The 23,716-nt window shown below is 36.5% G+C and overlaps 1 protein-coding gene across 1 annotated transcript in view; it reads right to left on the bottom strand.

Moving 5' to 3' along the window:
- UHRF2 (ubiquitin like with PHD and ring finger domains 2) overlaps positions 1-23,716 on the bottom strand; it is an 86,951-nt gene that overhangs the window by 44,731 nt on the left and 18,504 nt on the right. The window contains exon 4 of the mRNA XM_054583123.1: positions 923-1,141. Coding sequence (XP_054439098.1) covers positions 923-1,141 — 219 coding nt within the window. The remainder of the gene's footprint in view (positions 1-922; positions 1,142-23,716) is intronic.

The raw sequence follows: 23,716 nt of genomic DNA, 5'->3' as shown, positions 1-23,716 counted from the left end.
ATATATGCATTGTATATATTATAATAATATGGAATAATCCATTTAATTAGAACTTGACAAGTATATTAGTCTGGCTGTTTCCTTTATGTAAAAGAAAACTGTCAGGGTCATCCTAGAATCCCCAGTGCATAATGCAGCAAACGTACCCCTAAGGACTCACTCTAAATTAAAAACAAAAACAACAACAACAAAAAGACACAAATGAGTTTACAAAATTGTTTACTTAAAACATTATTTATAATAAAAAACTAGAAACAGTCCAACACACTTTTTTTTGAAGTAAATTAATGGCTATTTATCCAATAAACTATTCAGAAGAAATGGACTAAGAAAGGTGGTAATAATATTTTCCTAAGTATAAAAAGGTAGCTGTGAACAGTGCCTAGTACTCTATCACTTGAGAGAAATATCTAAAAGTATTGCTTAAAGAATTGATGATAAAAACATATGAGTGATTTGGTATTTTGGTGACATTTTACCTTTTCAATTCTTGTCATTGAGCTTGCAATATTCTATAACTTGAAGAAAATTACTATAAAGAAAAATTTCAGACAGTCTTGCAAGACCAGCAGACAGCTGGTTATGTAGACAGTCACAGCTATTATATCAACATAGATCCACATAGCAAACATGGCTATTGAAATGCTCTTGTATATTATTTGGTTTAGTCTATAAAAATTCTGTGAGATAAGCAAGGATTTCTTTAATAAAACACTGTTATTTCTTAGATGCTTTTAAATAATATCTCCAACCATAAAGTAGCTATAGAGATTTAAGGGCCATTCTTAATTTAAAAATTCTCAAAAAAAAATTTTTTTAAGTCTCCTTTAATACATAAATTTCTATCTTTCATAGATTCCATTTTTAAAAGGAGAAACATGTGCTTAATACCTAAAAATTGTATCAGTGAAGAGAATCTTACCCCAAGAAAATATTGACACGAAGTTCTTTCTTGGTCCTTGAGATTGTCTTCAATGCAGTAATTTCTGCATCAAACCAAAATCCCCTATTACTAGGACTTTCTACGTTGTAATTAACCATTACCACATCTCCAATATTTAGTTCATTCCATTTCAAAGTGGTTCTTGCTCGTGGTCGAAGATCCTTCACATTTATTTCTACAGTACCACTTTCTGGATATCTGAGGAAGGAGAGAAGAATCACAGAATACTGCTTATTAACTATCAAAGAAAACTAAAAATGTAAGCAACACATACAAAAACTTAATCATATTATTATTTTTTTAACCCCACCCAAGGATATGCTTATTGGTTTTAGAGAGAGGGAGAGAAACATCAATGTGTGAGGGAGAACCATTGAACAGTTGCCTCTTATACACACCCGACCAGGGTTAGCAGAAATGAAACCTGTTATCATTCTGTTTATGAGAAGATGCTCCAACCAACTGAGTCACAAGGGCCAAGGCCTAATCACATTATTCTTAATAGCAATTAAGGTAACTGATATTTATCTATGATATTAAGTGCCAGAATAAATAATTCTTGCTAAAATCTTAGAAATCCTCACAACTTGGAGGGAGTGGGGGGAGGAGCAGTAAAAAACAAAACAATACAGGTTCTTTCTTCCTCTTCCACATTTTCTTAACCAAAGTTTAAGAACAACTTCAACAGGAGTAGATGCTGACCTCTTCCTGAATTTGGAACCAGTTTCAGTTCTGCCATTTACTTTAGACATAGTAAGAACATGAACCCAGTACATTTCAAAAGCCTCCATTTTTCCAGGAAGAAAAAGATAAAATTCTAGATCTTATAGTCAGCTTCCTAGTAATGGCAACAAAACAGAACAAAACACAACAAAAATCCCTAGATTTTTTTAAATGTATCATAAAGCAGAACCACGTGAAAGAATTCTAGCAGAATCTTGGTTTTTGTGTTTCTAAATCTAAGCTTAACATAAAACTAAAGATGACCTGAATTTAAAGTTTAGAAAGCTACTCAATTTTAGGCCTAATTTCTGCTTTCAACTGATCAAAGACAGCAATGTAATAGTCCACAATGATTTCTATAAAATTAAGACCTGTAGCCTTTGTGTATTGTTTGGTAGTAGGTAGTAGGAGGAAAAATAAATGAGAAATACCTGGTTTGTGCTCTTGGAAAGTTCTATTGGGGCAGGCTAAACTACCATAACAGTGGTTCTCAAAGTGTGGTCTTCAGGCAAGCCGCATAAAGCATTATCTGGAAACACGGTAGAAAGACAAACTCTTGTGGCTCTGCTTGGGATCTACTGAGTCAGAAGCTCTGGAAATAAGGTCTAGCAATCTACTTTCACAAAATCTCTAATATTCTAAAGCATGCTCAAGTTTGATACTTTTTGTGCTATAGGAACACAATAATTAAATATCATACCCTAGTGTGACAGTATTATTAACTATGAAGAGACCATTAACCCTTAACCAACTGAGTGGCCTGTTCAAAATATAAGTGGGTCTGAGGTTGGAGGCAGCTGTAGCAGCTAGCCTTGGTTGTTCTGAATCAAACAAGTACTATGCAGGCCTACGACTCTCACAGTATATCTAATTCACTTAGAATAAATGGATATTAATCCTGGGTGGGATCTTTAGTTAATTACCCAATTTTATCAAGTCTCTTCAAATTTTACAATAATTAAAAAAAAAAAAATCTCAGAATTAGCAAGGGCCTCTAGGTACCATAATTCCCTTCTACCACAAGCCTTCCAAATAATCTTTTGGTTATTGCAACCTTTGTTCAGACAGTAAGTGATGAAGTGTCAGTTTTAACCCTAAAAAGAGAACATATTGACACTGGACCAAAGGCAAGCTTTGGAACTCACTCATTGTATACCTAGGTTCCATGAAGAAATCTATGTACCCTCTCCACCACAGACAGTTGGGTCTTGACAGTCAAAATATCCCTGCCACCCTCAATCTTTGCTCCTAAATAAAAACACTTTAAATGAATTTACTTTGACTTATATGGCAAGGTTTTGAATCCTTTATCATCATTTATAATGTTTTATTTTCAGTTTGCCTGGGTTTAAATCCCCAGTTTAGCTTCTTGCTACTGTGTGTCCTTGGGAAAGTTACTAAACCTCTCTGTGACTGTCTCTCATGTGTAAAATGTACCTATCAACTGTATTCATATGGTTGTTCCAAGAACTAAAATAAGAAAACTTGAATTCTGCTTAAAATGGTATATGATAGGGTAAATAAATGTAAGTTGTTAATATTTTGTCATTATCACACAGAAATAATTCCGAAGAAAGTGATGAGTACAAGGTCATGTGTATGGTTCTATTCTCCTCCCATTTTAATTCCATTTTTAATGGTAAAAGCTAACTTCAGAGGTCTCTAGTCTAACACTTGGAGTTTATATACTCATGTTGTTTCACATTAGTTTGGTCATAAAAATAACCAACACTTTCCCAACCTATAAAATAAAGAAGTTAATCTAGATCTTCTAGGGCCTTTTTCATTCTAAAGTTGTGAATTTGTTTCCTGCCTCAATAAGGTGAAGTAAGATAGAAAACTCTGTTCTCAGCAGCAATGTCAAAATATAATTTTGACATCATGTTATCATGTATTTCTGTACAATACAGTAAAAAAAAAATTATAATGATAAACAAGAAAATTCTCCATTTATATGTGTAAATTTGTCAAAATTAGATACCAAGAATGGAAATATTTGAACAATGCTTCAAAATTGTATACAAAATGTTTCTAGAAGCTAAGGTAAAAATAAATTATTCCATATTTCAGAGCACAAGAATTGAAGCTATGTTTGCCCTGAACTAAATTTGTATGATAACAGAATTATATTGTGAAGTATAGGTATATGTATAGTCTGTAAATAATGTCATGAAAATGAAGTATATTTTTCTAATTCTGGCAAAGGAGATGTTAAGTCAATTGCTATATGAAAAAATAAACATGGAAGGGGCGCATAAACTACTCTCAACAAAGTCAGGAACATCAGTGTGCTCAAACATTAATATTATTCTTTTCCTGGGCACCTCCATCTACACAAAACACCACATAGAGTGATGACTTGGAAGCTCCACCCTAACCCAAATTTTTTTCTTCAGATTCATATATCCAACTAACATTTCTAATACAGATGTCTCAGAAGCATCTGAATGAAATTCAAGTTATCCAAGATAGAATTCCCACATCCCATAATCTGTTGATCCTCAGTATTCTCTAGAGGAAGTCTTTCATACTCCCAGAAACTTAGGGAATTATTCCCAATTCCTCATTAATTTCTCCATTCAGTTACTAGGTCCTCCTTATGCTATATCATTAACAATTCTTTACTTTAACTATACCCCCTTAATGAAGACCTGAAATTCTTTGATTCTACTGTTAAGGCCCAACATATCTCCCTCATCAGAATCACACCTTTTAGTCCATACCATGCTTTTTGCCAACGATTCTACTTAAAATATTTTGTGAAGTTTGACAAAAATATGTTCCTAGGCTGTGGGAAAACAAAGTGGTACTTTGTCATTGTACACAGGAATTTGGCCATAGGCAGAAAAATTGCCTATATATATATTTATCTTTTAAATCCAGAAATTCCACTTCTAGGAATCCATCCCAAATATAAATAACAAAATCCCTATGAAAAGACACATACACAAGGCTATTCATAGCTGCATTATATGTAATAGGATTATAAGCGATCTAAATCTCCACAATAGGAAACCACTTAAAATAACATGGTACAGTTACATAATGGAGAATTATGCTCCTATAAAACAGAATATGAGCCCTGGCTTGTGTGGCTCAGTGGCTTGAGCTCTGGCCTGTGAACAGAGGAGTTTCCAGTTCCCCTCCCAACTGGGGCACATGCCTGGGTTGTGGGCCAAGTCCCCACTTGGGGGCATGCTAGAGGCAATCAATCTATGTTTCCCTCCCTCTCTCTAAAAAATAATTAAAATCTACAGGACTTCTGGCCAAGATGGCAGCATAGATAAATACAGCTCGCCTCCATGAACAACCACACCAAAATTACCACTAAATTATAGAACAACCATCAATCATAAACATCAGAAATTAAGTTGAATGGAAGCCTGACAACTACAGAATCAAAGAAACAACACCCACCCAGACTGGTAGAAGAGGTGGAGATACAGAAAGGACTGGTTGCACATCCACATGCAGTGGATAAAAGTTTGTGTGGGATATCTCAAGAGCAAGGGGTCCTAGTCCCACACCAGATCCCTCCCAGCCCAGGATTCCAGTGCCAGCAAGATAAATTCCTGTAACTTCTAGCTGCAAAAATCAGTGGGAAGTGAACCGGGGGAAGAAACTTCTAGAGTCCCAAGCAGTTCTTAAAGAACCCACACATGGACTTATTCAGACTCGCTCACTCTGAGATCCAGGAATGGGGTAGCAGCTTGAAAGGCACCAGAGGCATATGAGGAGGAACTGAAGTGACTGGCACCAGGATGAGAGCTGGGGGACAGCTTTCTCTCAGAAAGATAGGCGGACAGAGGCCACTGTCCCTTTTCTGAACCCTCCCCCCATAGCGTCACAGAGCCACAAGGCAGGTGCCATATCAGAGGCTCCATCAACCTGACTAACACTGTTTCCTCCACCCTGGAGATCTCCCGAAGCTCCAACACACCCAAAACAGGCCCACCCAAGCTGTTAACAGAGGCTTTTCCATATTAATGGCTGGTCTTGGCTCATATTTCACAACTTACTAAATCCTCTCAAACAAGCAACAGCCAGCCACAGTGAGCCACCAGCCCCCATACCTCTTGTTAAGTAGCCCCAGCCTGGCACTAGCAGCAGCCATCTCAGATTGCTTTATAGCTCAGGCAGGGTGGCCCTGGGCAAAACACAGGTAGGGACTGACCTTGGCCTGCACCACCTGGGAAACCCCAGGGTCTGTGCATCCAGTGGACAGCTGCAAACCATGTTGGAGCACGACCACCCTGCCCCTACACAACTGATCCTCTACAGAAGGTGGAAGCTGATAGTCAGTGGTCACAGCCAATCCTAGCAGCTTATTGGCCTGGGTAAATTCCTCCCATTGATCTGTCAACAGCAATCAAGGCCCAACTACAAGAGGAGGTTGTACTGGGCCCACATGAAGGGAGCACCTCCAGTACCCAGCTAGGGTAGGAGAGGCTGTGCCGCTGAACATTACAGAACACCTACTATATTAGGCCACTCTATCAAGCTCGGGAGAAGTAGCAGCTCTTCTTAATAATTAGAAACACACACACGGAGGCTGCCATAATAAGGAAACAAAGAAACATAGCCCAAATGAAAGAACAAATCAAAACTCCAGAAAAACTACTAACCAAAAGGGAGATAAGCAATTCATCAGATGCAGAGTTCAAAACAATGGTTATAAGGATGTTCTAGGAGCTCAGTGAAGTCCTCGACAGCATAAAAACGGTCCAGTCAGAAATGAAGGATACAATAATTGAAAAAAAGAACAATTTATGGGGAAACAACAGAAGGGTGGATGAAGCTGAGAATCAAATCAATGATTTGGAACGTAAGGAAGCAAAAAACAACCAATCAGAACAAGAAAAATTTAGGATTTATGGTCAAGATGGAGACATAGGTAGACACTTTACTTCCTCACACAACCAAATAAGGAAACAACAATTTAAAGACAAAAAACAACCAGAACTGCCATAAAATAGAACTGTGTAAAAGTCTGACAACCAAGGAATTAAAGAAGAAACATTCATCCAAACTGGTAGCAGGGGCGGAGATGGGAAGCCAGGGTGGGAAAGCATATGCGGCAACGCAGCTGGAGGACTGGGCAAGCGAGAGGGTGGCTAGCAGACCTGGCAGTCCCACATTCATGTGCAGGTAAGCCAGAAATAACAACTGGGGAGGGAGACAGACTGCCCAACCCAGGGTTCCAGTGCAGGAAACTAAAGTCTCAAAACCTCTGGCTGTAAAAATCTGTGGGAGCTGCAGTGGTGGGAGAAACTCCCACCCTCACAGGAGAGTTCACTGGAGATCTCCACAGCATCCTAGAACATAAACAAACGCACCCACAAAGGAATCAGCACCAAGACGGCCCAATTTGCTTGTGGGTAGTCAGGGAAGTGAATGAATGTGAGGTGAGAGCTGAGCAAGTGGCATTGTTCCCTCTCTGACTCCTACCCCACATACAGCACCACCAACGCACTGAAGCAGGTTGCCCTGCCCTGGTAAACACTTAAGACTCCATCCCTTACAATGTAACAGGTGCACCAAGACAAAGAAATATGGCCCAAATGAAAGAACAGATCAAAACTCCAAAAACAGAACTTAGCAATAAGGAGATAGCCAACCTGTCAGATGCACAGTTCAAAGCACTGGTAATCAGGATGCTCACAGAAATGGTTGAGTACAGATGCAAAATAGACGAAAAAGTGAAGCCTACGCAAAGTGAAATGGAGAAAGATATACAGGGAACCAACAGTGAACGGAAGGAAACTGGGACTCAAATCAACAATTTGAAACAGAAGAAAGAAATAAACATTCAACCGGAAAAGAATGGAGAAAACAAGAATTCAAAAAAATGAAGAGAAAATTAGGAACCTCTGGGACAACATTAAATGTCCTGACATCCAAATCATAGTGGTGCCAGAAGGAGAAGAGGAAGAGCAAGAAATTGAAAACTTATTTGAAAAATAATGAAGGAGAACTTCCCCAGTCTGGCCAAGGAAATAGATTTCCCGGAAGTCCAGGAAGTTCAGAGAGTCCCAAAGAAATTGGACCTAAGGAGAAACACACCAATACATCATAATTAAATTATCCAAGATAAAGATAAGGAGAGAATCTTAAAAGCAGTCAGACAAAAGGAGACAGTTACCTACAAAGGAGTTCACATAAGACAATCAGCTGATTTCTCAAAAGAAATCTTGCAGGCAAGAAGTATTCAAAGTCATGAAATATAAGAACCTACATCCAAGATGACTCTATCCAGCAAAGCTATCAGCTATCATTTAGATCGGAAGGGCAGATAAAGTGCTCCCCAGATAAGATCAAGTTAAAGGAGTTCATCATCACCAAGCCCTTATATGAAATGTTAAAGGGACTTATCTAAGAAGAAGGTCAAAACTATGAACAGTAAGATGACAACAAACTCACAACTACCAACAACTGAACCTAAGAAACAAAAACAAAGCAAACAACTAGAACAAGAACAGAATAACAGAAATGGAGAGCAGAGGGGGGGGGCAAAATGGAGGAAAAGGTACAGGGAATAAGCATAGTTGGTAGGCACAAAACAGACAGCGGGAGGTTAAGGAAAATATAGGAAATGGAGAAGCCTAAGAATTTATATGTATGACCCAACATTAAGGGCAGGAGGAGAATGCTGATGGGATGGGGGATGCAGGGCGGAAGGGAATAAAGGGACAAATATAATAGTATAATCAATAAAATATACTTAAAATTTTTGGAAAAAAAAGAATAAGAATAAAAAAGAATTTAAAAAAATGAGGATAGTGTAAGCACCCTTTGGGACAACTTCAAGCGTTCCAACATTCATACCATAGGGGTGCCAGAAGAACAGAAAGAGCAAGAAACTGGAATTCTATTTGAGAAAATAATGAAAGAAAACTTCCTTAATTTGGTGAAGGAAACAAGACATGCAAGTCCAGGAAGCATAGAGAGTCCCAAACAAGATGGATGCAAACAGGCCCACTCCAAGACACATCACAGTTAAAATGTCAAAGTTTAAAGATAAAGAGAGAATCTTCAAAGCAGCAAGAGAAAAGCAGTTAGTCATCTACAGAGGACTTCCTGTAAGATTGTCAGATGCTCATTTCTCAAAACAAACTTTGCAGGCTAGAAGGGATCGGTAAAGAAATACTCAAAATGATGAAAAGCAGGGACCTACAGCCTTGATTACTCTACACAGCAAAGCTATCCTTTAGAATAGAAGGGCAGATAAAGAGCTCTCCAGAAAAGAAAAAACTAAAGGAGCTCATCATCACCAAACCATTATTATATGAAATGTTAGAGACTTATTTAAGAAAAAGATTAAAACTATGGACAATAAAATGACAATAAGTACATATTTATCAACAATTGAATAAAAAAAAATAACCCTAAGCAAACAGGAAGAACAGAGAGAATCGTAGATACAGAGAGTATTTTGATGGCTGTCAGCTGGGAGGGGGGAAGAGGGAATAGGTGAAGAGGTGAGGGGATTAAAAGGTACAAATAGGTAGTTATAGAATAACCATTGGGATGTAAAGAACGGTATAGGAAATGGAGTAGTCAAAGAACTTATACACGTGACCGACAACATGAACAAATGTATGGGGACTGCCTGAGAGAGTGGGGGTGCTGGGTGGAGGGAGGCAAAGGGGATAAAACTGGTACAACTGTAATAGCATAATCAATAACATACAATTACAAAAAGAAAAGTCCCTAAAAATCAAAATCAAAAAGAAACAAGCTCAAGTTTTCATCAGAGGATGAGTGGATTAAAAAAAAAAATCTGTGGTACAGTTACACAATGGAACAATACCCAGCTTTAAAAGGGAGGTGGAGTATATTTTACAATTTTGACAGCATGGATGGGCCTGTAAAGCATTATGCTTAGCGAAATAAGCCAGTCAGAGAAAGATAAGTACCATATGATTTCACTCATATGTGGAATGCAATGTACAATACAAACTAACAAACAAAATAGAAAGTAATAGAGAACAGAGTGACAGTTGTCAGGGGAAGAGTGTTGTGGGACTGAGTGAAAATGGTAAAGGGATTAATCAGAAAACCCAAAAAACAAACAAAAAAACCCACCACAATTCAGACACAGACAGCAGTATGGTGATTTCTAGAGGGTAAGGGGCGGGGGTGCGAGAAGTAAAAGAGTTTGTAGGGGTATAGGGGGGATAAATCGTGATGGACAGAGACTGAACCTGAGGTGGTGAACACACAATACAATATACAGATGATGTATTATATGGAATTGTACACCTGAAGCCTATAGCGTTATTAACCAATGTCACCCCAATAAATTCAATAAAAAAGTAAAAAGCAAAATGAAACAAAAATGCACAATTAATGGCTTAGCTACACAGAGAGGAATTATTACAAGTGACCTGAAAACATACTAAATTAACTATATATCCCTAGTGACGTTATCTCCTAAGGACATAAAGTAAAAACAACTACCACCTTACCTTTTACAATATCACTATTTGCAATATTAGTACTGCATGTCAGAACTTACCATATAAGTAGGATACAGCAGTCCTCCCCAACCTGTTTCTAACAGGTCTGTGGCCTATTAGAAACCAGGATGCACAGCACGAGGGGAGCAGAGCACAAGTAAGCAAAGCTTCATCTGTATTTACAGCTGTTCCCCATATGGGCTCGCATTACAGCCTGAGCTCTGCAGCCTGTCAGATCAGCAGGGGCATTAGATTCTCATAGGATTGCAAACCCTACTGTGAATTGAGCATGACAGGGATCTAGGTTATACATTCCTTGAGAATATAATGTTTAATGATCTGAGGTGGAGCTGAGGCATTGATGCTAGTGCTGGGGAGTGGCTGCAAATACAGATTATCATTAGCAGAGAGGTTTGACTACAGAGACCATAATAAATCAACTGCCTGGGGACTCATATCAAAACCTTATCAGTGAGTGGCAAGTGCCAATTAAGCTGCATCTGGTGGCAGGCTATAAAGCCATCCCCTAGTCCATGGGGAAAACTGTCTTCCATGAAACTGGTCCCTGGTGCCAAAAAGGTTGGGAACCACAGGGATAAAGCAAATCAATATTGTTATTATTAGAAGCCTTCACTTTCAAGGTAAGAAAAAAAAATTTTTTAAATTAAATTATAAATCTTTAACTCCAAATTTAATTGGAAATATCATTATAAACCTATGGTGTACTTAGGTATTTCCTAGCTGTGTCCATAGAGAATACCTAGAAATATAATCAAATAAGTATCAATGAGCAGCCTAGACTTCATACTTTAAATACCATATTTAACTAAAAAGAACTAGGGAATCCTTGAAGAAATAGCTGAATCCAAGCCTGGGCAGGAAATAGAAAAACAATTTGGGACACCCTCTTGTACCAGAATGCAAAGAAGCCCTCAAAAACTTTTATGTCAGATTCAACATGAAGGAGCGTTTTCAGACAAAGAGATGGGACAATTTGCGCGTGCGCGCGCGCACACACACACACACACACACACAACAACAACAACAAAAAACAGAGTTAGATGAAAATAAGTATTAAAATCCCTTAGTTCATGATACTTAAAAGTAAAAATCTCACTGGCTAAACTCTGGAGAATGCTAGGGAACTTACTCTGAACACTGAAAAAGTTCAAGAATCAATAATCTATCCTACCTTTCAAATATGAACCAGCTGGTTAAGATCTTTATGAAAAATACTAGCTAATAAATTAAGGAAAGACAGAATGAGGTATCATCATTTTTGCAACACCTAATAAAAAAGTGGATCTAGGTAAAAATTAATGGCTGCTAAAACCACTGAAAGTTGGAAGCAAATTTCACAATAGATGTATCAAACTGACAACACCTGAAATCTTACCACATAAAAGAAAAACAGGTATTATGTGCCTCTCAATAACATAAAGTAAACACTATCTGTCAGCTAGTCTTATCAAATAATATAATTTAAATCCAATAAAATGTCTCAATATAGCTAAAAGCTTTTAGGAAACTAGTATCAACAGAGGGACGTATTAAATACCACTATAGAAATGTAATTAGTGAGCTCAGATATGGGAAAACTGAAAAATTTGTCATTTGTCTTGTACAAATATATAGCAAGGAAAAAAAGGGGAATCTATAGGTTGAGACTTAGCCTATCAAGTAAATATAATGGGTAGATCTTGTTTTTGATCCTTATTTGAACAACATATTTTTCAAAACATACAATTAAAGAAGTCTGAACTTTGGCTGGTTATTTGATATTCAGGAATTATGAATTTCATTTGATATTTGTTGCCTTTTTTTTTTTTTTTTTTTTTTTTTTAATGTGTTAGGGTCCCCAGGTCCATTCCCAGGTTCAGTGAGTTGCTAGGGGAACTCATAAGACTCATTCTCACAGGAGAGCATACAGTTGCTTTCAGGGCTAAATGATTTATTACAGAGATGGGATACAAAGCAAAATCAGCAAAGGAAATGGGCACATGCAGTGAAGGCCAGAGAAAACCAGGTACAAAGAGACTCCTCTCCCAGTGAAGTCACAAAAAACATGCTTAATTTCTCCAGCAACAAGTTTTAACAACCCATGTGTACATCATCTACCAGGGATGTACAATAAAGACTACCCAAGATTTTTATTAGGGGCTAGTCATATAAGCACTCATTGCCCAGCACATATCAAATTTCCAGACTCCCAGAAGTAGGTGTTCAGCATAAACCATATTGTTATACAAACAGGTTAGGCACCGTGAACCATTTTTTTAGAGAAGGATGAAAATCCTCCTAAAAGCCAAGTTCCCAAACACCAGCCAGAGGTCAATCACACAAAGCAACCTTTTAAAAAATATTCAAGTTGAATACACACTTTAAAAAGTATGCTTTTAGCTATTTCATTAGTTGAATGCTCTGAGACAAAGTCAAAATAAAGATGAATCTATGAAAGTGAGGGAGAAAGAATAGGAATAGGTAGCAAAAGTCATTATGATACTGGTTTGTCACTTTGAAAGAGGAAAGAGTGGGTCAGGCATGAAAAGCATGAATGTGTATGTAGTATACCACTGACAAGGACTTGACCAGCCCAATGGTGAGCAATGGTCTAGAGACTGACCATACAATCCCACACTGAGTAGAAACTGCTGGCACACTTAATCACTGGCTGGAGGATGTTAAGAAAACAGTGTGCCTTAATCAAACACTGGCAGACCTCAAAAGTACTATAGCTAAAAGCTACCAGCTAACTATATTCATTCCTTGTAGCTGGTCAGCCAGTTCATTATTTTGTTTTAATTTTTATTTATTGATTTAGAGAGAGGAATAGAGAAAAACATCCATTTGTTGTTCCACTAATTTATGCGTTCATTGGTTGATACTTATAAGTGCCCTAACCAGGGATCGAGCCGCAACCTGGGTGTATCAGGACAGCGCTCTAACCAACTGAACTACCTGGCCAGGCCAGCAAGTTCTTTCTTGACGGGAGTTTTAAGCAGTATGTCCACCATAGTGCTAAAGCCATACATAAGGCCATTTCTGGCTGAAATGTTACAAGGTTTGGGACTTGCTTCAGAATGATCCAGTAGTGCTTGGGAATGTTGGTATAGATGGCCAGGAGTTCACAATGGTTGAAGCTGGGTGAGGGATTCATTGTACTGCTCTCTCAACCTCTGCTTAAGTTTAAAGGTTTCTACAATAAAAAAAATAAAATGCCTTATGGTTCATGTTAAAATCCAAGCAAAAGGCCTCCTGCCCCAGCTCATTATAGTCTTGACTCTTATTCCCAGGTGCATGCTTTCTCAATACTTAGCTATTTCTTTTATTTAATTCTGTATTTTTAAGTAACATGCTTATACTTTTCTTTAAACTGTTATTTAGCCCACCTCTCATGTACAGTTCCTTGGCCTCCATCCTCTTTCTCACAATTGTTAATACAAGACCTTGCTCCAAGTGTTCACATGTTAACAGCTCTTAGAATGAGGTAGGTGCTACTCTATCCCTTTTTTACAGATGAGGCACAGAAGTGAACTAAGTTCTTTAGACAGAAGAGCCATGATTAAAATTCAAACTCTGATCATCTGGTTCTAGGCTCATACTCTTACAATGATTGACAAACTTTTTCTAGCACATTACACAAACTAAGTTGGTTGTAAAAATCAGTATTTTATAAAATTTTTTTACTTGTTGACTAAAAAGTATTCACAACTGAAGTTTTAATTACATGTCCTTTCTTCCACAGTTTTGTTTTCTGAATGCTTAATGGTTCTTTTTAGTTTTAACTTGCTTCTTTTTAGTTCTAAGTTGCTTAAGTTTTCTGTGTACCTATCAATTTTTCTCCATTCTATCACAGTTGTAAAACTCAACGTTCAGACATTTCAGGTACTCTACTTATCCTTTGGGCTTCAAAATTTCTTTTAGAGACCTCTGTCCTATTGTAACCTGGACAGCTTGCTCTGAACAAGTAGACCTGTTCCACAGCTTTCATGCTGGGATCTCCTTTCAATACTTTCTGTACTGAATCCTATTTCCTAAATACATATCTTCCTCTTCCCGACCTCCCACCCTGAGTGGGGTGAGAGTGGTTAAAATGTTCTTTCATATAAATTAACCAATACTCTTGTTTTCAGTTTTATTTTGTCTGCCTACCTCCAATGTACCTGGTGAGTCTAAGGCCTGAGCCTCCTGAAGATTCTTCTTCAATGCCAATTTACCTGCTTGTTGTTGGCTTTACATCCTTAAGCTTCAGCTTTCTCTGGCCTACTAAGTTAGGTGTCATCTATCCATTAGCTTCTCTGTCAAAATTGTTTTCTTTTCTGTGTCCTTTAGTTCTCATTTTTTTTGTCTTTGGAGATTTATGTATTTATTCTTTTACTGTCTTCGTGGAGGGTTTAAGGAGTGAAGACAAACATGTATCTTAATCTGTCATGTTTAACTGGAAGTCTTTTTTCGCCTTTAATTTCATTTACTACTCACCATATAGCTCCTACACCCTCAGGTGACCCCATATTTCCTACTTCTTTACCCTGGTATCCTCTTCTTCAGGAATATAATAGTATCTCTTCTACCTGTCCTCTCAGAGCTCCAGGTACTCTAAAAGCTAGGTATACATATTTCTATCACAATTAACTGTAAAATACCAAGTTTTTATCAAGGGGCAGTTATGTCCAAACTTTAGCATTTATAGTATACCAGGCCTACAAATATTTGAAAATACACAACCCATTAAACAGAAAAGCCTGCTTTTATATAACTAAAGCTCAAATATAATAAACTATGACCACCATATTTCAAGAAGATTTGTTTGACTATGCTGTGTCTCCTATTCTTCCTTGAGAAGTCTTGGTCTAAATAGTTCCAAATCTATAGGAACACAGAATTTTATGCAGAGTTACTATAAAAAAGGCTTGTTAAAGATTATGTGTTTAGTATTCTTAAAAATGAAAACCATGTAATCAGCTCAACTGCCGCTTAGAAGAGCAGTCAAGAAAAGGTGTTGTTTTGTTTTGTTTTGTTGTACAGTATAGGCAGTCCTTCAACACAGCATTCTTCCTCACCACTATAAGGTCTAATGTACGGGTGAAGATGACCAGTGCAAACTCTTCTAAGCAGCTGATTTCTTCCAGCATTTGCACTGGGGTAAACTGTGCAGGGGACTGTATGAAACATTTTGGGAAGTGTTAGAAGCTTGAACAACTTCTAAAGCAGGGCTCAAGATATCCCCAAAGACCTGAAGCATAGAAAGGTATGAATGAATCAAGGCCAACTTTACCTACACTTAGCTGAGGGCCAACCCTATACCTATCGAAGAATGAAAGTAGGGTTCTTCTTTCTTTCTCTTGTACTACATGATCTCTTGTTCTCAGAACCTTCTAATTCTAATATAGGTATAAGATAAATTGACAAACAAAATAATCACTGAGTAAAGTCTGGGGAATTAAATTTCAGGGCAATTGATTAAGCACTATTTAAAAAAATAGGTTTATTATAAAATAAAATTACATTTTCTTAAGTGGCTTTTAAGCCAACTAATAATTTTAGAAAACTTAAATGGTATTAAGCAAAGAATAGTATCACTGAAATCTTCCTTCAAAACACAGTTTCCTGGTGTTAATATGCTTAAATAAGGACACCATTCATCTAGAGGCATGTTCTAGTTTGTCAAATCTTTAATGTCACACCACATGCAAAAAAAAAAAAAAAAAAAGAAAAAAGCATTTCTTATTCTAGTAGATAACATTACTAAGTTTGACACCTTAAACGTAAAGCTCACTCACAATTAATAACTTACTTAAAACTGCTTACAGTAGCATTTTACATGGAAATAAATCTCATTTGTAGAACATAATAACAATGGTGGATAACTGCTTCAATAATGGAAACAATATAATTATGTTAAAAATACCTACACCAAAGATAAATCCATACTACTTAAGAATACTTACCAAAATAAATGAAAACCAACAAATTTGATTCTATTATTACGGAGTATATTTCAAGGTTATTAAGGAAAAAAAGAAAGTCATATTTACAGATGAGAAAATTAAAGAGGAAAGAGTTGACACTAAACAAAAAAATTACCAATAAACCAAAGACCTAGAGAATTCAAACCAAATTATAATTCTAATGCCTGAACTACTCGTTTACAGCCTGTAAGAGAACAATCACCCGGTGTACTTAACAGGCCCCTGCCATCTACCCCAGGCTGATCCAATGGAGGCAGGGAGGGTAATGTTTGGTGTCCCTCAGGAATCCGCATTTTAAACACCTTACTTAGGTAAATCTGAAGTGTCGATGACCATCTTTTTGAAAAACACTAATTAACATAAAGGAACACTAAATTAACATGATGTGTATATTTGAAAAGATAAAATTAAAAAATCAACTGGTATTTGTAAAGTCATTTTTCTAAGCATCGAGTGATCTTATAACACTACAGGAGAGCAATGGTTAAGGTCACAGACCTAACTTCTTCAGTCCTCCATTGGTTATCATCCATTCAGAATGCTCCAAGTCATACAAAGTTAGAGGAAATATTCTCAGTCTTTGGTAAATATATTAGTAACAACCAAGAAACAATGGAGGCAGACTTGTCACTGCACCAGGATTCTGGAACTAAACCTCACCTTCTAGGTCTTCATACTCAAGACAAACAGAACATTTTGGCTTGGTTATAGGACAATCTCTTACTACTCCCTGTCCCCCACACCAACCAAAACCTAGAAATCATTTTTTTGACATTGCTCAGAACATTTTTGGGACTCCTTTAGAAATACATTGTTATATCAATACATTCAAGAAAACCAGTTTTGTTACTTTATAAAAAAACTACTTTTTTTCTAAAAATACCACTTTATTTTATTCAGAATTGGCTCAATGACTTCCATTTGCAGTAATCATAATTAAAGCTACTCAAAAGCATGCACCACATACCAAGAATAGCTTGAAAAATCTTAAAGAATGCTGGGAGCAATGACAACATTATCTTAAGACATTTGCCAGATGAGCTTCTAGTTATAGCCTAGCATAAGTTACCCTCCAAGTTCGTAAGTGATGCTGTAACATTTCCATTTGATTTCACTCACATAACACAATTAAAAGCAGTTTAACCTATTTGGTTTAAAAATCCCTTTAATACTAACGACCTCTGGATTCTCCCCACAGAAAAAGGCACACAGACATTTATGGCCAAGTAAAAAAACTCTCATTTAAGGTTATTTGTTTTGCAAAAGCATAACTGAAAAGACTGATAGAAAATTTCTAAATTATATAAACACTATATGCTATATAAACATTTTATAGTATTTTGCAAGCATCCTTCTCTCAAAATGAGAGACACTGTGGTAGAGTGGTTGCAAGTATGTGCTTTTCTGAATCCAGATCTACTATTTACTAACTATCCAACATTGGGCAAGTTAATACTTAACCCCTCTAATTTCAGTTATTCTCAAGGTAGACATAAAAAAGAATCTATGGTACTTCATTGAATTTTTATGAAGACTGTATGAGGTAATTCAGGTAAGGCACTACTAGTACAGCGCCTAGCACATAGTATTATTTTAACAATTATTGAATTAAGCTACTCCTCTTTTAAAAGGGTACTTTGGAATAATTTACTAAAAAGTCAAAACAAAAAGAATCTTTGTTTCTGAGGTAAACTGACAATTCTATTTTAATGTGAAACTATGGAGCGTAGAAAATCATACAATAATTTTCATGACATTATGAAAACTCTTAGCAATCATTTACTCATGTTTAAAGATTTCAGCTTTGCTTTGCTACAGACAATATTCATTCTTAAGATATGATAAACACTTTCACAAGCATTTTCTCCTTTAAATATACACTTCTTGTACAGACTATTAGGTGATTTCTAGCTTCTCTTTATAGAAGTCAGCTAAAATTTATAAATCAAGATCTCTAAATTAGACCATTAAATATAATAAAGCAATTAAAGAAAGCAAATCACTAACAAGAATAGTATTCTCAAATTCACCTTTTTCACTGGGCTGTAAGACTAACTAAAGGTACATGTTGAATCCTTAGATGCATGAAAGTGTCAGGAAAGATTTTTATTCAACACTATGTCAAAATCAGAAAGCTTGTCCTAGAATGACTGGTATATTGAAGAGCCTATTTTAACAGGAAAACCAGGACTAGATCTCAGAACAAATATACACCTATTACAGAGTATTTTCCTCCACTCAAGAATATACCAACATATCACAATAGATAAATTCCCCATAGACTTATTATGGATACTGCTTTCTACACAAAGTACGGACAAAAGCTGCAAAGTGCAAAATAGGACCCTCATTTAAAGTCACATACAAACTGAAATATAATATATTGAATGAAATATAATTTCTTTTTGAAAAAGACTTAATTCTAATAATTTTGTCTATATGTAAACAAAATGGAAAAATCAGTAAGCCATAAACTACCTAGACAAGTACTAAAGGATGAACACTCAGATTTGTGAGGTATTACATATCATCTTTGGCTTTTAATGTATTTACTAAATTTAGTTAAACTATCACTATCAACCCCATTCTCCCATTTTGCTCTTTAGTAGCAAGTACCAGACATAGCTGGGCCAAAGACAATCTTAATGGGTGGTTCTCAAACTTGAGTGTGCATCACAATCACCCAGAGGACTTACTAAAACAAAGATTACTGGGCCACCACCACAGATTGATTAATTAGGTCTGAAGTGAGCCAAGAACTTGCATTTATAACAAGTGATGCTGATGTTCCTGGCCAAGGATTATTTTTGAAAACCACTGGTCTAAAGCAGTGGTTCCCAAGCATGGCTGCTCATTAGAAGCACAAGGGAACTTTTCAAAACACCAATGCCTTGGAGGTCCCTCAGATCAATCATACCAGAAGTTGTGAGCGTAGGTCCTAGACACTGATATTTTTTAAAGCTTCTCAGAAAACCAATATACAGGGTCTTGCACAAATAACACCTTTTTTTAACTACAAAATCTCTTATTACAAAATCACAAGCATGTGATTCTGTAACATAACAGTATTACACTCAAGCACAACATGACATGTTAGGTGAAATGTTCAAATTAAAACTATAAATTATTACACCCATATAATATTATTACCGTACTAACCACACACACAAGCAGGCTTTACTTCTGCCGGACCCCGCATAGTCAGGGTTGAGAACCACTAGTTAATTCAAATGAACCTAAATCCATTAAGAACAGATGTTTCTGCCCTGGCTGGTGTGGCTCAGTGGATTGAGTGCTGGCCTGTGAACCAAAGGGTCACCGGTTTGATTCCCAGTCAGGGAACATACCTGAGTGGTGGGCCAGGTTCCCAGGAGGGGGCAAAGAAGAGGCAATCACACACTGATGTTTCTCTCCCTCCCTTTCTCTTTCCCTTCCCCTCTCTCAAAAAATAAATATAAAAAATAAAGTTATAAAAAAAAAAGAACAGATGTTTCTTAGTACAAAAGAATGTACGAAAGATGTTTCTTTAGTACAAAAGCAGGAAAAGGATTATTCAATCGGGTGGCCTCAGCTGCTTATGTAACTAGGGTTTAACTCAAGAGAAGAAGTTGTATGTATGTTGCCTCCTTTAAATACCAGACAAAGTCTAAAGCAAGTCTTTAGAGGTCACACAAAATGGTTGTCCTTTGAAGGCAACATAAGTGTGGGCTGCTACCAATCACATGTATCATGTTTAGGCTGAGTGGCAATTTTGCATACTGGTTACCTCTCAGGTTCTAGAGACAAATCATTTAATAGATGTGATCTTTGGCCACTTAATTAAGCACGGCTTCTTCATATAGGAATTAATGGAATTAACATATTTATGCTAAAGATTACATGAGCATCCATGTAAAAGTTAGCTCAGAATCTGGCATACAAGATTTAATGTAATCTAATTGCTATAAGCCATGTCACAGACATATAACCCACCAGAAAAACTAAGGAATCATTGTCTTTTTCCAACTCTATTTCTCCCCTTCAGTCAACATCATGTCTCTTCATCACAGTGGCTTCAAGATCTCTACTCTTACAAGAACATAGCCACAGCTTTGTGAATTTAGGTGTTTGGAGCCCACAAAATTTTTTTTAAAATTTTATTTATTTTTAGAGAGCGGGGAAGGAAGGGAGGAGGAAACACCAATCTGCTGTCTCTCGCACACTCCCCAGCCCAGGCATGCATCCTGACTGGGAACTGAATCAGCAACCCTTCCATCCATAGGATGGCGCTCAATCCACTGACCCACACCAGCCAGGGCAAAAATTTTTAAACTTTAAATATCTTAACAATAGAGAAGATAATTGAAGAGAATAAATACAACTTACAGAAAGCTATACAGTATAAGCTTACTATGAAACAAGGTAAAATTCTATGTTCTCTCACCCTTTTCTTTAATTGATCACTTAAACACTATATGATTTCTAAATGCCTGTATAGCCTTGACATTTGCCATTTCTGAATTCCCTTTACCTTGTTACTGTCCAAAATACCACTAAATATTAAAGAGGTTTCAACCAAGCATAGTCTCTCCCCTGTAATGACAACTCTGGGAGGAAAAATGCTCTCCTCACAACCAAGTTATGAATGCCCTCTAATGGGGTGCTTTAAATAAAACCTTAAAGACGACTTAAGAATCATTTGGAATCTAAATCTCTAAAGTCTAAATATAACATTCCTACTGTCAACTCTTTCTCCCCAAGTACTTACTTGGCTGGCTGAGTTCTAAAAACACAAGACTCTTGCTAAGACAAAGGTGACAAAAGATGAGAGGTATGGAATAGCAATCAGGAAGAAAACCTCCATAAATGTCTACTTTGTCCCAGGAACTTTGATGTTAACTACATGTTTGCTTTATATATTTTGCATCAAGATGTGAATCAAAGTTGACAAGCTTAATCTAGGCCTTATGATTGACAAGCTACAAAATCTTCACAAGAAGCATTCAATAATTTAGTCCATGTTCATAAAGGAATCTATAGGGACCCTTGCAAACAGTAAAACTCAATCTTAAAACATTTCAAACAAATCTCTTAACCTGCTTTTCATGAACTTCACAATGTATATAATTCTGAGAGAAAAAAATGGAGAAAAATTATGAAATAAATTATTTCATTTATATTTTAGAACAATGTCCACTACTATATTTTGGCCTTTTAGGGGGTTGTTTTTGAAACGCCTCTACCTAGTACTATAGCATAAATCTGTAATACATACCATTCCTCAGAGATTAAAAAGCACTTGTTTTTAACTCTGCCTGATCTATCTAGATTGGGGGTTGAAGATGCAAGAGAGTATGTACCTAATTATATTGTTCTGGGCCAGCAACTGTTTCAATAAAGCTCATTTCGAAGATTGAGAATTCATCTGGTTTGGTAATATGTTAGATCTGTGGGGTCACAATGAAATAGCTTTTAAACCATTCCATTTTACACTGACAAACACTGTATATCCTAAAGGAATTCCTGAGCCAGGTTCCCTGGTCCCATGTTTGATACTTCTCTGCCTTGGTTAAATGATAACTTGTTCAAATTGTACTACTGTACTCAGGGGTTTGAAGATGTGATTATTAATGAGGCAAATTAATTTTCAACTTTAAAAGACTACTCTCAGCTTACGCTGGGTAGAAGAAAAATGAAGTTAGTGCACTGAGGGAAATAAGAATACTTAATCAGTATCATAAATGGAATGGGAAGATAGACTATAAGTACTTAAAGTCTATTCATTAAGTTAAAGTGCAGAAAAATTACCTAAGAAACACTGCCTCGGAAGTAAAAGTTACACTGACATTAGAGGTCATCTAATCCAATCATTACAACTTTAAAAGTTCTCTTTGCAATGTAACATCTTTACTAATTCTCCCAGCCTATGGTTGAAGACGGCCAATGCATATTTATTAGCTACTTCTCAGGGCAGACCATTCTCTATCTTTAGAGATTTGACCAGTAGAATGTTTAAGTTATCCTGAAACTGACTAGACGGAGCTTCTAAAATATGCAACCTATCATGATCCAAATCTTACCAGGCTAAATACTTTGAGTTCTTTAAGCTACTCTTCATGATGGCTTTACATTATTACATTTTGGGTTCTGCTTTGAAGATGCACCATGTGGTGTTGATACTGTTCTTAAAGCACGGGAGAAGAAAAACATTCCAGTAGGGAATAACTGGCCTCATACAACAGTAGCATCACTGGGCTTGTTCCAAATATCCTACTTCTAATAAAACATCCTTAACAAAATAACTATTTGATAGCCACATTGTATGAACCCACTTGGAGCTCACTACTCAATAAAAATGTCTAATTCTACTGCCTAAGACATACACTCCAAAAGCTCTTTTCAATGCATCCTCCATCCAAGGGAGGTAAGAACTTGTTTAATAACTTGTTGAAGTAAACATGTACTTTACAATAGCTTCTAACTTACTTTTCTAATAACCACGAAGAATGAAATTTTAACAGGATTTGTTATCACATCCATATTGAGTCAACATGATTCTTTTTAGGTGCTTACACCAGCCTTTTTTTAATTTGAGACTCTTATCTAGAAGCTCGTCTATTTTATTTATCTTATACTTAATTTTATACAGTCCTTTTTTTAAAAAAAAGACTTTTTTTTTTTAATTTTTAGAGAGAGGGGAAAGGAGGCAGAAAAAGAGGAAGGAGAAAAAAACATCAATATGTAAGAGAAACAATAATTGACTCTTGCATGCTCCCAGTTGGGGACATAGCCCACAACCCAGGCACTTGCCCTGACCAGGAATTGAACTGATGACCTTTTGGTTCACAACCCACTGAGCCACACCAGCCAGGGTGTCCTTTTCTCTTTTTAAAGAAGAGAATGACATTTACCTACCACTAAGTTTCTGTTATCTTTTACTTCTCAAAGAAAGTTCAACTATCATTATATTTAAGTTGCCAGCACTGAATGATACATTTAATTCCATCATGAAAAATTATTTAGGACAGATAATTTGGGTCTTCTCATGCACATGGCACTTCGACTCTCTTTTACGAACATTTATTCTATTCAAGACAGCTTTCTCTCTCAAAAAAAAATTTAACAATTAGGCACTGTGATTTGAGCTGTGTTATTATACCAAACTCAGGCCTATACCTTGGAAAGTCTTACTCCAAAACTAAGAGCCCCTGAAACTGTAAAAGTTTAATAAACCTTAGTTTATTTAGTGTTTAAAGTATCTTATCCTATTTTTATGCTGTGCCATTCTGTACAATACATGTTGCCAAACAATAACTTGTTTGTTGACCAAAATCAGGCCTCAGGTATTAGCCTTCCTAATTATTTATTCTTTTCTCCAAGAAATAAAACTCAAAACAAATCAAGAACTCTACTCATTGACAGCAAATATACAGATAGCTAACGGCCTCCATCACTAGAGTTTTTTTTTGCCTCTTTGCAATGACATTCAGTAACCTAGAGACTGATTGCTAACCGCACACAAATTATTCCAGCCTTAATTTTACCAATATTGTCAGTCCTGGCCAATCTCAGATCTTAACAGTCATCTGGCTGTTGGTTCTATTAACATCTACTACAGTAAAAACCAGGATGATAGCTCATTT

The sequence above is a fragment of the Pteronotus mesoamericanus genome, unplaced genomic scaffold, assembly GCF_021234165.1.
Source record: "Pteronotus mesoamericanus isolate MK-2021 breed Mesoamerican mustached bat unplaced genomic scaffold, CSHL_Meso_final contig_73, whole genome shotgun sequence".
Classification (NCBI taxonomy): domain Eukaryota; kingdom Metazoa; phylum Chordata; class Mammalia; order Chiroptera; family Mormoopidae; genus Pteronotus; species Pteronotus mesoamericanus.
This window is presented reverse-complemented; position numbering and strand designations above follow the sequence as displayed.